Genomic DNA, 17,910 nt, shown 5'->3' with positions numbered 1-17,910 from the left:
TTTCTTGCTGGTTTTCTGCTTTCTCTTGAATCAGCATTTCGTGGGCTGACCAGTTCCTTCTCAAGATGGGATATTTAACCTTTCAAGCCTTTTAGTTACTTCGTGAGGCAGATGGATGGAGCAGAGTCCCCTGTGGCTGTGGGTTGGGCTGCAGGGTCTGTCCTGAGAGGAAGCTGCAGCAGCAGGAGGAACAACGCAATCGGGGCACAGGGACATCTCCGCCTCTGCTGCGTTCTTATCGCTTTCCCTTCCTGCTCGTCCCTCTCCAAATAGGCTGCATAAATATCCTCCTGCTTGCCAGCCCCGAGGCGCCAGGGCTGCAGAAAACTGTTTTAATCCATGCTTGTGATGGTTCCTGGTTCACTTCAGATTTGTTATTGTGTTTGAATTGATTTGGCCAAACTGGGAAATTTTCAAAGTGCCTTTTCCTGCCGTTTCTGACCAACATATCACACCTAACACTCCAGAGTCTCTGTTGGTGTCTTGGAGCACGTGGCTCTCACTGACTTTGGGACAACCTGCAGTGACTGCAGGACAGGAGTGTCTTATTCTCTCTGTAAGTCTGATGAAGTACCTGAGATCCCTCACCATTTTTCTTCTGCTATCACACAGGTTTATGACCAAGAAATCTGAGGACTTAACAGGCAGTTAAAGTGGATTTTGAGAATGTTTTCTATCACAGTGTTCTTCAAAAGTTATCCACCTTTACATGGGTTTTGCTTTCATTCAGTCTAAATTGTTTTTTTTTTTTTCACTAGGGAGCAGGACTGGCTCCAGCATTCTCATGTCTCCTTTATTTTTGTGGTGACCAAAAGACCTCCCAAGCCTTTCTGGGTGCAGAGGTTTGACTAAATGCAGTGTGGCAGGTGGCTGAACCCCTTCCTGCATTGGTGTTGGACAGACAAAAGGGAGGAACTCTGGAAAGACTCCCAGTGACATGCCTGCCATGAGGATGTACAGGGCATCCACTGCTGCTGAGGGCTGCCTATACTCAGCTTTTGTCCTATGCAGTCTGAGCAGAGCTGGTCTGGGCATGGAGAACCTTGACTGGTATTTGGAAGGCCTAAATTTAGATTTTTGCTTTGATTCAGGCTGTCTCTGGGACTATCTTGTCATGTCCTGCTGTCAGTCTATTCCCCAGGTGTTATCCCATGGGGATGCTGCAGAATGTACTGTGTTAAAGATGGTACTGCTTTAGTAAAATTAAAATATAATGTATTAAAAATGTTCTGGTCTTAAGGAAAGGAGGCCTATGGCACAAATATAAGTTGTTTACTGCAAGATTTTAAAACCATTAAGGTACCAGGTTTGTAGTGTGTTACCTTTGGGGTGCACAGAGGAGAAGAGACTTCTGGTTTCAATTCCTAACTAAATGGTTCTCCTCCTTTTTCCAGCCCAGGTGAGGACTGGGAAAGGCTTTGTGAAAAGTTCTGTACAGTGACACCATTGACATGTCAAAATTAATGTGTAACCTCCGTGTATGTTTGTTGCAGGGTGGATGCTTGAGAGTGGAGGATAAAGTACAAGTGTCTGGGACCAGTGGAATGGAGGCCTGATGTAGATGGAAAAATGGGTAAGAACTGAATTCCCCTGAAGCAAATTGTTTTCTGCAGCCTGTTAATTTTGGTTGGGACTACCAAGCATGGCAAGAGAGGCAGACATTGCTAAGATGGTCTGGCTGGATTGTTTTCTAATTTTTTTTTTTTTGCATTTTAATAGTGCCAAAACTGGACAAATTCTCTTCTTAGTGTCAGTGTGAGCTGGTGGTTCACGTTCTAGCTCGAGCCTCTTTCCACCACTGCCTTCTGTTTCTGTGCAGAGCATCTTCGTTCCCTGTAGCTCTTCTCCCAAGGAATTTTCTGTTCCAACTAGAGCCTGACTATATTGGTTTTCTAATCAGTGACTTGGACTTACTTGAACCATCCTCCTCCTCTGCTGGAATAGTTGTGTACCAGATGCTCTGTGGTGCCAAGGGAAACTTTTTAAAGGTGGGAATTATTTGTAGTTCTGGAGGTACTTCGTGATTTTGTTCTTATCTCTATAGATAAGAACTTTCTCGTAAAGAGAATTAATTATGTCAGAAATTAGGACCACTTGGCTGGATTTGCTCAGTTTTAGCACATGAATAATCAGAGCAGTGCTGTTGTCTCTCATGAGCAGGTGATAAGTTTGAGAGCCCCAGCCCCCCTTCAGCTTTTCATGCATTGGCCATCAAATTTACCACATGGCTTTTGCAAAATCCTGCCTTACAGGAGGATGTCTGTCTTCTGTTCCTGTCACCTGTCTCACAGGTGGGACACAGCGGGAGGGATTCCCTGGTGTCTTCCCATCCCTGCGAAAGCACCATGAGGAGACATGTGCCTTAGTGACAGCAGCACTGCTGGCTTTGAGATTCAGCCAGCATTTTGTGCGTTTATGAGCATGGCATGGTATGAAAAAGCTCTTTGCAGTATGAACATTGGCCACAAAACCAATTCCAAAGTGGTTTGCAACCCATTTTGCCAGGCAGTAGCAGTTCCAGCAGCTGTTGGGGTGTCTGCTCCTTTTCTTTAATTGTGCTGAAGAGAAAGCTCAGCAGATGGAAGGGCAAGGCCAGGTTCTGCCTCACAAGAGTGTCAGTGCTGTTAACACGTGGAGCTAATTGAGCTTGGACTCTCCTCTTTCCTTCACCAGAAGAGGCAGATTAGAGAGGAGCCTAAATTTATCTCCCGAAATGGTTTCCTGACCTGGTGACCCAAGAAATGGTTGGTGTTGGAAGGGATATTAAAGATCAGCTTGTTCCAACCCCCATGGCATGGACAGGGTCACCTTCCACTATCCCAGGTTGCTCCAAGCCCCATCCAACCTGGCCTTGGACACTTCCAGGGATGGGGAATCTGCAGCTTCTCTGGCAACCTGTGCCAGGGCCTGCCCACCCTTAAAGTCAAGAATTTCTTCCTAATTTGTAATCTAAACCTTTCCTGTCTCAGTTTGAAGCCATTCCGCCTCATCCTGTTGTTATAAAAAGCCTTGTAGAAATGTTATTCAGAGTCTGATAGTGGTTCAAATTTAAAAAATTAAAAATGTGAAGCCACTACCACACCTTAACTGTTTGTCATCTCCCATGGAAAAAGGAGAAAGAGTGTTATTTACCCCATCCTGGCTTTATGTCTCTGCTCTTTTTGCCCTTTCTCTGTTACCTAGAAGAGAGGTTTTGTGGGGAGAGAACTAATTTAAAGCTAAGTTTAAAAAAAATAAAAAAAAGGAAGGGGAGAGAAAGTCCAGACCTGCTTCTCCAATATGAAGATGACAAATTTCAGTTCAAAATCCCTGTTGAAAAACCCCAAAATTTTTCAGAAACATTTTCACTTTGAAGGCAAAAGTCACTCCTTTGCCAATGCAACATGGGATTTTTTTTGAGAAGGAAAGTACAGACTCACTCTGAGCACCAGCAGGGAAGGAGCTGCTGGCTCCAGTCTAGTTCTCAGAAGATGGTCAACTTGATGATTTGTTGTACAGGGGGTGTTTGATAGAACCTGCTCGAGGTGCCTTCAGCCAGCTGTGAACATCGTATGGAAGCACTAGAGCAGCACTAATTATGGGAATTCTGTAGTGAAGAGAACCCCCTTTTGCAAGGCACTATGTCTGTTTTTTGTGAATGTGAGCTGAATCAGTAGGAGTCTCGTGCAGGTTTGCAGTTCTACTTGCACTTGTGTGTGGGTGGAAGGTGCTGTGTGTGTCCCCTCCCCCAGATGTCATTGCTGCTACAGCTCATCACTAACAGTATCCACCCCTGTGCAGGGACCAGTTAGGTCTGCCAGGCTGCATCCAGAGAGGGTCATATGGTGGTCCTGAGTCTGGTCTATGGCTTGACTGTCATGATAAGGTGGTTGAAGTGATGTGTATCTCCATAAGTGGTGCTTGTTATCTGAGGAATCATTGCAACAGCTTTGCTGACACACAGAAATTTGGCCTGAATTTTTAGGGTTCATTAGTTTCATTTCTCCCTCTCTTCCTTCTGTGTGTGTTTCTTTCCTCTATGCACTGGGATAAGGGAGCATTTAAGTGCATGGAATATGCAGTTATGTCACTGATTCCCTTCTGATGAACTGCAGTGGTGATGTGTTGGATAAAGTGATGCCCAACAGTCTGTTCCAGGTCTGCCTTTCTTCCTAGGATCCTGTTCATAGTCTGCTCAGGGTCTCCAAGTTCAGCATAGGACCGTTCACTCCTAGACACGTTCTAGGGAAGTTGCATGACCTTGTCTGAAGACCACAAGACGGGAAGTAGGGACTTCTGGTGTCTACGGGGGCTGCACCTCTGCCAGAGCACTTTGGTTGTGTCATGCAGTGCTTGGACCAGCCCTGTGCAGCTGTGGGATCCCAGTGCTGTTGCAGGTCCAAGACAATATCTCTACATGTGCCAGCTTGGGGGTAGCCTCAGTCCTTGGCACTGGGTCTTTTTATTCCTTCAGCTGGCAGCCCATTTCCATCTGCCACCTCTGCTCGAGGCTCCAAGACCTCTTTGTAGTTGATCAAAATGCAGCTGTGGACCATCATGTGCTTTAACACTTTAAAAGATATTCATGTCTCCAATGCAACACAGTGGAGAGACCAATAGGTGTTAAAAATTGCAGTGTTTAAACATAACAGTAAAAGTAATATTAAAAAAACCCACAGAAGTTTGTAGAAAAAGCACCAGCTTGTTTGTTGCTTAACTTTTATCCTTTTTGTTTTAAAATGATTCAGGTGTTCTGAATTTTGGTTATGAAATGCTGTGTGCATGGATGTGTATTTCTGATGATAAAAACTCCAGGAAGACTGATCTAATTCTGCTCAGTGTATGTACATATAACTCTAGGTTTAGGTCTTTAGCACTTTGCTGGAGTGAGTGTGGCTTTTGCTACAGCAGAGAGGTCACCTGAGGTGTGGGAGTTGGGAGAAAGATGCTTGTTTATAGTCCTGCCTTGACAGGGTGAGTGTTGGGAGAAGACAACAGCAGGCTGGGCTGGCAGAAGCTGCAGCAGTTTGCTGAAGGAGGAGGGGGCCTGTTTGCACAGTCATGGTCTGGGCATTTAACCCAATTAATTGTGTTTTGGGGGGTTGTTGAAATGGAGAGAACTGCCCAAGCTTTTTGGGGTGAGCAGACTGACTCTCCCTATCCCCACACACACAGGCATTGATGGCTCAGCTCTCCCATGCTGTGCTTTCCTCATACCTCACTCTCAGGCTGTGGTTTTGCTCTTCACTTCCTTATCGTTCTTAACTTGCTCTTTATGTGCTGAGAGCTATTAAAGAAAAATGAATTCAGGTTGAATTGCAGTACTTTATGTTGTAATAAGACACATCAGGCTTTCTAGCTCAGAGGTTTTTTATTTTTAAGAGGTGACTGAGTTAAAAGGTGCCTGTGTCTCCTCCCTTTCCTGGCACTGTACTCACTGCATCAGGGCTCCAGTTTAGGGTCATGCCAGGTGCTTTGGGCACCTGGGGAATGTGGGAACTGGACCTGCATCATATTTGGGACATTGCAGCCGTTGCTACAGCAACAGGTTAGGAGTTCATGGGCTCTGGACTGTGGCTTTGAGCTCTGGAAGTAGCTGGGCTAGGAGGGAAAAAGAGTTCTTTATGAGCCCGCAAATAACCTTCAGAGGTATCGAGGCAGTCAGGGGAAATAACTTGCCAACTACATTTCTTTCTGGGTAAACATATTTCTCCTTTCAAGTGTGCTCAAGAGAGAGGTACAGGTTGTGGGGAGAGGTAATATCTTTTATTAGACCAAAATGATAGAGGTGGAAAAAACCATGCTGCCTTTTAGGCACATAAGCCCTTCTTCATCAGGAACAAATTTCAAGCTTAGCAGGAAAACTACTGGAAAAATTGGCCCAAATTTAATTTAATTATGATAATCCCTTGAAGAAAAATTAGTGTCTTTGGAGCAAAGGGCACAGCAAAAAAGCTGTGGAAGTTTGTTGTGGGATGGGAGAGAAACCAGTATCTGGTACCTTTGAAGTGGTGAGGAGTAGCAGAGCTATCGACTCCAGGTATGCAAAATGTTCTTAAATGTGGTTAAATTTTGTGGTTCATTTTGCTTTTAGGGGTTTAACCCCTGCTTGCAGCTGTCCTAGGCTAGCTTTAATCTGCAAAAGCAAATGAGAAACAACCTGTTTGTCCAAGATCTGAAGGATCTCTTTCAACTTAAGCGATTCTAAGAGGCAGAGAGTTAGCACAGCTTATCTTGTAGCACTCTGTGCTTTAATAGGAAAGCCCTGACTGCCACTGCCCTGTTCCCCTCTCTCTCCCATCTTCCCCAAATGGGAGACACCCAGTGTGGAAGCCTGTTCAGGGCTGGGAAGACTTTGGCAGCTGGAATGATCAAGCCTGGGTTAAGTTTCTCTTTGGTGCTCTGTGGGGTAAATCCTTGCTCTTTGGCTAACAGAGACTGATTTTTTAACCTTTGCCATGCTTGGGTCTCTTCATGAGCTTCAGTAGCACGGGATTGATGTGCACTGTCTTTGTTTCCTGCACTCCTCTGGTGGGTTCATGGACACCTTCCTGGTTCACAGCCAAGTTAAGAAGTGCTTAGAGGCAAAACAGCTAAGCCAGTTACACCTTCATTGTGTGCCCAGTTGGCCAAGAAGGCCAAATGGCATCATGGGCACTGGGGGAGGTACCTCGAATCCTGTGTTCACTTTTGGGCCCCTCACTACAACAAAGATGTTGAGGTGCTGGAGTGAGTCCAGAGAAGGGCAATGGAGCTGGAGAAGGTTTTGGAGCACAAGTCTGATGAGGAGCAGCTGAGGGAGCACTGAAACACTTTCTATCACTAAAAACTGGTGTTTTTACTATCAGACCATCAAGTCTTCTGCTCCAGGTTGCAAGTTCATGGCTGGATTTGGTGGGGCAGCCCCTGTTTTTCCCAACTCTGCCCTCTTCAGCAAATCTTCCCCTCATCAAAGGCCACCTGATTTTAACCCAGACATTTGCCTCATTAGCGATGGAGGGTTGAAGGGTGTGGAGGTGCCATGGCTGGACCTCCACAGGTTGTGTTTCTGTGCTACTGGAGAGGGAGGGCTAAGAGAAGGAAGGAGGAGAATGACTGTCAGGATGTTGCATGGGCTGTATCCAGGGGAAAAATGGCTTCTATCCCAGCTTCACCATCCTCTGCATGTGTAGGGATCTACAGGGGACTTGTGGTGGCAAGTGTGCAGGGGGCTGGGGCTGTGGAGGAGGTCAGCATGGTGCAGAGCATGGGGGAGCTCTGCCAGTGGCTCCAGTCCCGTGGAATTTTACTGTGTGTGGCGCTGTCAGAGGGATGGCTATTTTGGGAGCGGAGGGTTGTGGTGAACCACAGACATCACCTTGCTTTCCCTCCCCGCTGAGCTAAACCAAACATCTTTTCAATCCCAGTCCTTTTCCATTGCAGAAGTCCCTGGTAAGTCTCTGGGGTGAGGGAACATCAACATTGTGCCACAGCTCTTCGCATTTATCAAGAGAAATTTCTTGTGTGATCTGTGGCTTAACCACTGAAATGTTCACATAGGATAAAACTTGTCATTCCAAATGTTTTGGTTTTGGTGTTTGCAAGGCACTGATCACTCAAGGTTTTAAGGGCCTTGTTCTCACCTCTCCTAAGGTGAGGTGCAGTCCCAGTAGTGATGCTTTTGCTTTTGGTTTTTCCTGGGGAAATTCAGAGGGCTGTTCAAGTTCTTCATGATCTCACACCCTGGCTATCAAATATGTTATGCCATAAATTATGAATTATGTTCCAGTTTAATCTGCTTTGCTGTTTTTTCAGTGCTCTCACTAAGTGATTGGGCTCTTTGGCATGTCTGTATTACATTGGAGGTGTTTGCTTATTTGTGCTCATGAGTGTTTTGGGGGCTGGTTGGGTCCTGTCACTGGTGATCAGATTTTAGTCTTATATGTGATAGACAGTTTTATAATTACCATTTTAAAAATAAGTGGCTTGACTTTTTTTAAAGCTTGCTTTCCCCTCCCAAGTCCATTCCTGAATACTAATCTCTGTCCTCCTTTGCAAGGGGATGCAAAGGAAGGATTGTTTTTGATCTAAATATGGTGTCCAATCTGGCTGTGCAATTTTTCCAATAGTTGTGTGGGATAGCCTGAGGAATAGCACGGGGTAGAAAGGGAATAGGAGGCAGAAGCTTTACCCCTGAGAAAAGAGTCTGTGAGACAGTGTAACCCACAGATGTTCTGTTGGGCATTTGGCATGATGGACATCTGTAGCTGTCAAAAGCCTCTGATGGGTTTGGTTTCATTTCTTTTCACAAAGCAGTTACTAATTGTGCTGTAAAAGCTAAATTAAAATCCAAACTGATGTAACTTATGAAGAGCAAGAGTTACCAGCAATTTGTCAGGTAAAGTGTTAATAATCTCCTATGATGCACCCTTCAGCATCACAGTTCTTTGATAAGGAGGAATGTGCTTTCCAGAACCCCCAGCATCTCACAGCATTAGTTTTCTATGTGAGTTTGTGTGTCCCAAGCTTAAAGATGTCAGTGAGCAAACTCCTGCCAAGAAATCATGCATATCAGGAGGGTCTTTCCTCACTTCCTCCTGTATAATTGCGCTGTTTGACCTGCTGGGCTGTGCCCTGCCCTTGAGTCCTGCACAGGGGTGACCTTGGCATCCCTTGGGTGGGGTTGCAGGAGGGAGAGCGGCAGCAGGATCCAGCTGCTGCTGAGCCTTTGCTGACTTGCAAAGGGAACGTGCTCCACTGGTGTGTCTGCTGCACTGCAATCTGGACTGGGGGAGGGTAATTGGATAATTCTTCTCTTTATCAGATTCTGGACATGGTTCCAGACAGTGGCAAAATGCTTTGTGCATGTGGGTTGAATTTACATGGAGGTTTATCTGCATCTCTCACCAGATGGAGGCAGGCAGCAGTTCTGTTTTGCCACAGCTCATTCACAGACAGCCCTTCTAGGAGTGTTAAGTTCCAAAGCAGTATTTTTACCTGCCTGTCACAGTGTCTGGGTCCCTTCTTTGCTTGCTTAGGGCTTTTTGTCACTGTCTAAGTCAGGCTCTTGAGCTTCTACCTCAGTGGTCTCTTAGTATTGACTGGGATAGTCATTGTGGTGGTGTTCACTTACTAATTGGTCTCTTGTGTTTAGAGTCAGAATCATTTCATTTGGAAAAGGCCATTAAGATCTTCAAGTCCATGATGCATTGGTACCTCTGCCCCTGGTATCTTGTGCATTGGCTGAATCCTGGTGGCAGTATGTGCCTCTTGACAGTGTTGAGGAAACTCCAAGTGAGGTGTTTCTCTTCATCTCCAAGCCTTTCTTCCCTCTGGGTGTTGGAGAAAGAACAATATTTATCTTCAGAAGCTAGTTCTTTGACACCTGCTTTCACATGGGTGAGTGTTGTCCTGTTCTCTGGATTAGGAAAGCAAATCCAGGACTGGTCTGACATTGACCTTCTGTGGGAATTCAGGTGGCTCTTGGTCTGGCAGATGGGAACCTTCACTGGCACATGTTGACCAAGTTTGCTGTTACCTCATGCTCACATGAGAAGGTGCCTTGGCCACTGAGCATTACATGCTTCTCTGATGGTCCCTCTTGTCTTCATAAAATAAATAAATAAATAAGTACACCTGGAAAGAGCTGAAGAAATGAGTGAAGGATTGCTCTAGTGTCAGAAGCTTTTTATTTCCATTTAGTTAAATGAAGAAGGGTTAAAAGGGCGTGAGATTGCAGTCTGGGAATACTTGCAGGAGATGGGGAGTGTCTATTAATAGAGGGGTCTGTAAGGTACAGGGATATCAAGATCTAATGATTGGCATACCAAGCGAACTATGCTCAAACTGGAATTGAGATATTAGTTGCAAAGAGGTTATTGGATTAAGTGCATGAGCTCTTTAGACTAAGACTTTTTGAAAGGGGCTGTTTGTGTGATTCCAGGTCAAGATAGGGATGTAGAGGCTGCTAAATGAATTTCTGTGGCCCTTGTATACAGCCAGGAAGGCCAGATCAGGTTAAGTCCTTTCTGAATTTAAGCTCTGTTAATGTATTTAGCTCTGGCTGCAGACTTATGTAGTCTTCAGCAAGGCTTTTTATTTTTGTCTGTCTCAGATTCCTGTCCTTCAAATTAGACATAAAAAACAGCTCATCTCTTTCCATCCAACAGTGTAGCTGAAAGTCCATCAGGACAGGGGCTGCTCTTTTCAGGTACTGAGTGATGCTGAGGGAGTGAATCTTGTCTTTCAGTTGTCTTTGGTAAATGATAAATATTGTATACCAGTTGATATGAAAATCATGTGTTTCCAAAAATCAGAGGAAATGGAAAGCTGATGTCTCTGCAAACCAAAGCCAGGATTGTCAGTGTCATCACCACGTGGTTCCATATTTCTTCTCACTGTGTTTTATTACATGTCAGTATTTTTGCAACTGTATGTTCAAAGTCTCACCTTTTGAAAGAGCTTTTACTGAAGGTGGCAGTTCTTCTATAGGGCTCCCCATCCTTTCTTCATCCCCTCTCAGCCCTCACAGAACGCTTCCCTCTGCCTGGGGGGTATCCCCAGTGTTTTCATCTCCTGGAGAGGTGGATGCTGGAGATGGAGTAGCTGCTGGAGTTTACCCAGGCATGAAGGCTCAGCTGGACTATCAGCACCAGAGTTGTGAAAAGCACAGTGGGATCTTCAGTGGTCACATCTGTGGTTTTTCCCTGGATCCACGTGGAAGTGTGTGTGTGACAACGTACAGCCCCAAGGCCACATGCTCCAACCTTGCTCAGGAATGACTCACAGGACAATATTCTTCCCTTCTGCAATGCCCAGGACTTTTCCCTGACTCTTCCAAGCCCCAACTCTGCCTGGGGTGTGTGAGAGGCCGAGATCAGAACTCACCATGTTTTATAGGATTCCCTCTGTGGGCTTCATCCAGCTGGTGCCTGTTTTTTTGCAGTGTTGGTGGAAGCAGCTTCATGGAACTACCGTAAGCTGCCTCTTAGTAATGACCTATTAGTGAAGCCAACAATAACAGCACTGTCTAGACCATCTGAGCACAGCTAAGTTATTCCTTTGTCCCTTCTTCATTTGCTTTCTCTCCTGACTCTGAAATTGTTTTGGGTGGTCCATGTTGACCTTCAGGCTTTGTATTTCTCCCTTGTGGGTTTTTTATTTTTTCCTCCTCGATGAGCAGTGAACTGGCTGTACTAAGACTGAAACTCCAGGTTCCTCTCTCCCTCACGCAGGCAGGAACCAAAGCCACGTAGCAGCACCGGAAACGTGGATCTGAAGGGCAGGGAGATGTGTCATCTTCTGGCTTTCTGATTTCACTCCCTAGCTGATTTTTCCCAAGTGCCAAATGCTCCACATTCCCATTGGCAGTGCCTGGGACTTGTAAGTCTTAACATCTTGCAGGACTAAAAACTTGATGAGAGAGAAGGAGGTATTCTGGTTTCATGTAAGTTCCTGCCAAAATGGATGAGTGTACTTGAATAAAAAATAAACCCAAGCCTTCCCATATCCACTGTAGCTCCACTGGTCCTTGCTTCCTGGGAGTGCTCTTGGCTTATTACTTCTGTGTGTTCCTCTCTTAAATGTGACTGTCAATATTTCCCCCTGCCTCCAAACCTCTGGGAAATTAATATTTTTGAGACATCTACTATTTTTGTTTGGAAGTGGTTCATAGTTGGATGGGCTGGTCAAACAAGCTTTGTCTCAGGAAGTTGATTTAAAAAGCACAAAATTAGGATTTTGGTGGGAAGTAGGGAAGAAATAAATGAGTTTCCTACTAAGTGAAATAGCTGAAAATAAAGACAGAACTGAAGATGGAAGAAGAGACACTGGAGACAGAGGGACAGCACTAAGTACAAGTTATTTTTATGTTTCATTTTTGCTGTTTCTGTAATCAGATTTTTTTTTGTCCTGGCCTCCCATGGTAGAAATAATCCTGTTTCTATGTGTGCTGGGGAGAGAGCAGGCATCACTGTACAATTCATCCTGTCAACCTACAGTACCTTAAGTAAATTTGTACAAAATGCTGCAAAAGCGAAGCTGAGCCAGAAGGTTGTTCGGGTGCAAGAACCTGCTCACGTTGCACAACCATTTCCATGACTTTCCAAGTCCATCCAAGCTCTGGGGATACTTATTGGTGGTGCACAATTCACAGCTGTTTTGTTCTGGAGCCATGGGAAGATGTTTGCTGTGCAGTCTCAATGCTGCCTTCTCACATGGCTGGAGAAAACTTCTGTCCTGCCAGGGCTGGATCAGGAGAACCTGATCTTGTTTGTCCCTTGGGCATGGCATTCCCAATGATTGGCATTTTGTCCCTGGGAGAGCTGTCTACCCTGCACCCTCTCCTCCCTCAGACCAAGCCAAATGAAGAACAAGCAGCCTGTGACGCCCCTTTTGCTGGAAAGGCTTGCAAGTGGCATTTGGATTTAATTATCCAGTTAGCTCCAGTGCTTGTTTGAATTTTGACTGAACTGGCTGAGCTGTCTGCTTATTTCCATGAAACAAAGTTCTCCACCCTTCTTGGGAGTCAGCTTGGAGACCCCAAGAGCAGTAATTAGAATGGGCAAGAGGCTTAGTCTGGAAGGCATCAGTCCCTGTGCAAAGCTGTCATGGAGAGGACTGGGAAGTGTTGGTTTTGCAACCGATGATGCAAATTGTGCTCCTGCTCAGAAGTTGCTTCAGACCATGGCATGGGGGTTTTTGTTTTGAAAAGTTGAGGCTTTGGGTCATCATCTCTGTGAAACTGCAGCTCTCTTGGACTAAAAACACACTGTTAAAAATAGTTGAAAAGTAGTTAAGCACAAATAAATACGTTAGTTCAAGGAAATAGTGTATTTCTGCTTTTTCTTAAGTCATGTTCTTTCACAGTCCAGCAGCAGAAAACAACCTTTGCTGCTCAGATAGGGAGAAGTTTTCTTACCTTATTTTATAGCAGTGATGGCATGGATGTGTATTTTGGGGATTTTTTTACAGTAACACTCATGTTTTATAACTAAAAATCCTCACATAGTTTTCAGAATGTTCTCTTGCATTGGCTTTTTAGTTGATGGAGGAACAAAGATGCTGAGTTGACAGTCAAATCCAAGAAACAGCTTCTCTGTCGTTTTCTTTCTGTTCTTCAATAACTGATTCAGAACAGCTGGAGCCCAGTTACACACCACTGGTTCTTGGCTGCTTAAGTGGATGGTTGGGTATTTCTGAAGATCAGCTCAATTTAAGGAGTTACTGCAAAGGAGTGGATTGCCCTTGCTTTGCTATGTTGGGAGAGATGCAAAAGGTCTCTTCTGGCAGAGATCTGTAGCCTGACTTCTAAGAAATGTGACTTTCATAATCATGCATTTGGGCTTGCAGCACCAGGAATTTATAAACCTGTGCTGGATGAACTCAGATGATTGTCTTGCAAAAAGTAATGACAAAAATGATGGGTGGTAGGGGAGGAAGACTCACTTACTCCTTTGAGGGATGTGTCAGGTAAACTGAACCTTTCCTAGACATTGGAAACTCCTTGTGTTTAAGGAGAAGACAGAAGTCCAAGGGAAATTGGCCTTCCTTGCTTTGCCATCCAGTAAACAACTTGTCACAAGTGGTCTGTGGGAAGCTTGGGCAGCTCTTGGAGGCCGACAAGTCTTTCTCTTGCGATGGATGGAGAGTGCAGCTTACAGCCATTCCAGTAAACTTTGAAATTACTCTGTCTTTTTTTGTGGGTTCATTATTATTTTTTATTATTACTGCTATTGATCTCCAGCAAATCTTGCTGTCCCTCCCTGAGACAAGTTCAGGACTATCCTTGCAGGGCACTGGTGGGTTAACCAGAGGTGGATCCCTTGGAAGATGCTGCCAGGCATGGCCAGGGAGCTTTGGAGGTGGGAGAGTGGTGGTGAATCAGATGGTTTTGGTAGCAAAGCGTGGCTCTGTCTATGCCTGCTGAAGCTCTGTTTGCCCATGACCTTATGGATTGTGTTTTGTGTCAGGGAGTTCAGGAAACTTTTGTTGTCATCAGGCTGGAAAACAGAAAGGGGTGAGGGGCACTGCAGAGATTAGAGCTTTGGTGGAAAATTCCTGGAGGGCAGCGTAAGGGGTTTTGTTTTTGTGGGTTTGTTTTAGCTTGTCCCTCCCCCCTTTCCCTTCCCCTTCCACAAAAAAAAAAAAAGGATTTTTTTTCTTCCTTTTTTTGTCTCGCGTATTTTCCTACCACAAAATCTGTGTGGAAACTGTCCTTGTCCCAGAGGTTCTTTAAAAAAACAACAACCCAAAACAAACCAACAACAACAAAACAAAAATACCCTAAACCCAAACTATGGGGATGTTCTTGTTGTGGTTTTGGGTTTTTGGTGGGTGTTTTTTTCTGAACTAGAACTGAAAATTACCTTTTACTGGAGTGTTTTCCTGTAGCATTTCAGGCTGCTCTCCCTGCCACCCCTTTGGAAAAACATTCCTGTGTTTTTAGTAAGTGGGGAAATGTGGAAGGGAAGAGGAATTGTATTTTAATGTATTTTGAAATGAATTTTAGTATTTTATCAATTATATATTTAATATTTATAAATAGATATATGTTTATATATTAAATACACCATTGCATACAGAAAAATGTAGGCATTTTCCTAATAGTCTGTTGCAGACATTGGAGCTAATTTTTGAGCAACAAAATGAAAGTGACACTGGATTATAAACATTTCCCCCAGTTTTCCCTCCTGTTTCTTTAATGAGGTGGTTCTGGGTGCACAGCATGCATGAGAAGTCTTTTTCTCACATCTTTTTTATTTCACAGCTTCAGTCTTGATAGAACCCAGCAGGAGGAGCAGAAGGAGGGTATGATATTGTGTCTGAGTACAAGGATCCAAGCCATACACCTCCCCGGGGAAAGATCCTCAGTATTTGGGTCCAGTCCTGCCTGATTTCATATAATTTTTGTCATTTTTCACATATTTGTGGACTTTGAGTTAAGTCTGCAGGCTGACTTGGCCTAGGGGTGGTTCTGTCCTTGGGGACACTCATTTTTAGACAAAATTTATAGCTGTATTTGTATTTTTACAGTAACAGCTGCACGTGCCTAATGTTGGTCTTGAGTGTGAAATGGGTTCTCACACCTCCTAAGGAGTGTGCTCTGCCCTGGGCCTTGACAAGGCTCTTGGTGCTTGTGGTTGGTGTTTTGCAGTATAATAGTTTATAGCTGTTTTAAGAGGCCACAGCCATAGATGTAAAAGTGTTGAAAAGGAGGAGATTGAAGGACACGTTCAATCTCTAGTTTATTCTTTCCAGCATCTCTGGCTTGGTATCTTCTCACGAGTTCCTTGCTCTCTCCCAATAGTTTCTTGCTGCCTCTGGTTTTGAAAATCAGTTGTGGTTCTTGAGCACACTTAAGGAAGGGGGAGGAAAGGAGCAGATGAAGGATGTGTTGTGCTCCATCATCTGCTGCTGTGATCTTTCTGGGTCCTGAAAGGTTTCTGTCATGTAAAGCACCACTGTACACCTCAAACTGGATCTGGAAGGGACCTTAAAGATCATCCAGTTCTAATCTCCCTGCCATAGGCAGGGACACCTTTCACTATCCCAGGTTGCTCCATCCAACCTGGCCTTGGACACTTCCAGGGATGAGGCATCCACAGCTTCTCTGGGCAACCTGTGCCAGGGCCTGCCCACCCTCACAGTGGAAAATCTGGTCTGAATATCTAATCTAAACTGACCCCCTGTCAGTTTAAAGACCTTCCCTTGTGTCCTGGCACTCACTACATGCCCTTGTCAAGATTCTGGTTTTCTTGCAGACCCCCTTCGGGTACCAAAAAGCTGCAAGATCTGAGGTTTTGTCTTACTTGTGATAGAGGGACCTGCATTTCCAAGACACCATGGGCTGGAATGCCTTGGAATGCCTCTTTTAAAAAGAAGGCTTGACATCATGGCTCTTGATCCATTGGGGTTGAGTTTGTATTTGCAGTGCTGTATTTTGACTCTGTAGTTCAAGGGTTGAGGTTGCTTTCCACACTTCAGTTGTCTCTCCTTCTTTTGTAGATGAAGAAGAAGCTCTGAACTCTATTATGAAGGATTTGGCAGCGTTGGGCAAATGTGGGGGGCTGCTGGACAACAACAGGAATAAAAACAGTGTCCACTCCAGTAAACAGGTAAGGCTTTTCTTGGTTACACCCCAAACTTCCAGCACACCAGAGAGGTGGGCATGGTGCTTGCCATGCTGGCAGCACAGTTTAAATGTTAGAACTGAAGTTAAAAAGTGCTGCAGGACCTCAGTACATCAAAAATACCATAATTTTACCAAGGCATAACCTTTAGGATGTCTTTTTGAAGAGCTGAAAGGAAGTTACAGGCATCTCCATATCACAGAGGAGCAGAGAAGAGTGATGCCCTAAATTATTCAAACCCATGACAATAGAGCCTGAAATTTGGTTTAAATCTCAATTCTCACCTCAAGGCACTTCTGTTTTTTAGCACTTAAAGTCATAGAACTTGTTGCAGTCTGTGCAGCTTTAAGACTTGGATAAGTTGAATGTTTTGTATTGACAGCGTTGATGAAATACAGGATTTATTATGTGCACATTTGACTTCAGATATTTGAAAGACAGACTGCCAATTTTGAGCTGTAGACACCCAGGCTCTTTGGGGAGGAATAATGTCACTCTTATATAAAGGATTTAATTATTAATTACTGGTGTTTATCTTTATGCTTCTAAACCCAAACATTTTGGCCCTGTTGCACATTCAGAGTTGTTTTGGTGAACAAAAACGTCCCTCGAGCAATGTCAGAAATTATTTGCTGACATTGATATAATAGCTGAAGTGGATTTAATGGCCTGTTTGTGTATGGAATAAATATTATGTGAACATGAAAGTGGGGAAGAAAGAATTGAGTTGTCAAAGTAGCAAGAAAAAAGGGAGAAGAAAGAATTAAGAGGGCTGGGAAGCTGCTGGAGAAGCACGGGAGCAAATCTGCTTGGAATTCCACTTCTAGTGCTGTGGCTTAGAATAAACTTGCAGTCAACTTTGCAACTGCTGAATTCCTAGCAAGGAAGAAACATTGTCATTTACTGTTGTCATGCATTTTTTAATGGCACTTGTGCTGCAAAGAAAGATCTCTGGATGCAGAGAGGAAAAATCCTTTCCCAAATCCCTGTAGACTTCCTAGACACATGCAGACGAAAACACGTGCGCACATAGCGTGTCTTGTTTCAAAGAGTGTCCTGGTGGTAGCAGCTGTCCAAGTTGAATCACTGGATTTGTGTTCAGCTCGTGCTGAAGTAAGTCCAAGATGTTTACAGGACTGACCAGAGAAATTCAGAGCTGGCTCTCTGCAGCTGCAGGCGAAGCAGAAAACCCAGCACAGCCGTGGATGGCTCCAAGGGCAGCACTTTCTGCACGTTGATGGGTGGGGACCATACTGAGCCATCTCAAGTTGCTTTCAGGGTAGCAAAGCATTTTAGACTTCTCTTAAGTAACATATTTGTTTTGCACAGTGAGGGGAAAATCCCTGCTGTTGTAACTGAGAACTGTGCTGTAAATGCTGCAGATGCACAGTTGACCAGATAATTAGGGGAAACCAAGGAAAATTACACTTTTCATTGACTGAATATCTGCAAAAGTTTCACAAAGTTGACATCTTGCAGTGAAGTTCATATTCACAACCCACTCACTCTCTGTCTTCATTTATAAATCACCAAGCGAGTTGTGTCGTGCTCTGGTAGCAGCTTTAGAACAGTTGGCTGCCACTTGGGTGTAATTTTGTTATACTCGGAATCAAACTTTCCTTCTTATTAGAGCATTGATGCTTGGAAAAACAATTGCCTCCTTTATGATTTTTCTTTTTATCCATAAGTGGAGCAGCTGTAGCTGCATGCTCAGGGTTACTCAGAGCTCTCTGATGGAGGAGACGTGGACACTCAGCATCGTGCTCCGCTCGCGCATCCGGAGCTGAGGCTTCGGACCGACGGGCCCCATGAGATGAAGGGC

At 44.5% G+C, this 17,910-nt stretch overlaps 1 protein-coding gene across 2 annotated transcripts in view; it reads left to right on the top strand.

Annotated features, from left to right (window-relative positions):
• LOC139674019 (mitogen-activated protein kinase kinase kinase 3-like) overlaps positions 1–17,910 on the top strand; it is an 80,194-nt gene that overhangs the window by 20,255 nt on the left and 42,029 nt on the right. For both annotated transcript variants that reach the window (XM_071560099.1, XM_071560098.1), the window contains exons 2-3: positions 1,494–1,573; positions 15,964–16,073. In XM_071560099.1, coding sequence (XP_071416200.1) covers positions 1,570–1,573; positions 15,964–16,073 — 114 coding nt within the window. In that variant the 5' untranslated portion in view covers positions 1,494–1,569. The remainder of the gene's footprint in view (positions 1–1,493; positions 1,574–15,963; positions 16,074–17,910) is intronic.

This window comes from Pithys albifrons, chromosome 7 (assembly GCF_047495875.1).
Source record: "Pithys albifrons albifrons isolate INPA30051 chromosome 7, PitAlb_v1, whole genome shotgun sequence".
Classification (NCBI taxonomy): Eukaryota; Metazoa; Chordata; class Aves; order Passeriformes; family Thamnophilidae; genus Pithys; species Pithys albifrons.
This window is presented reverse-complemented; position numbering and strand designations above follow the sequence as displayed.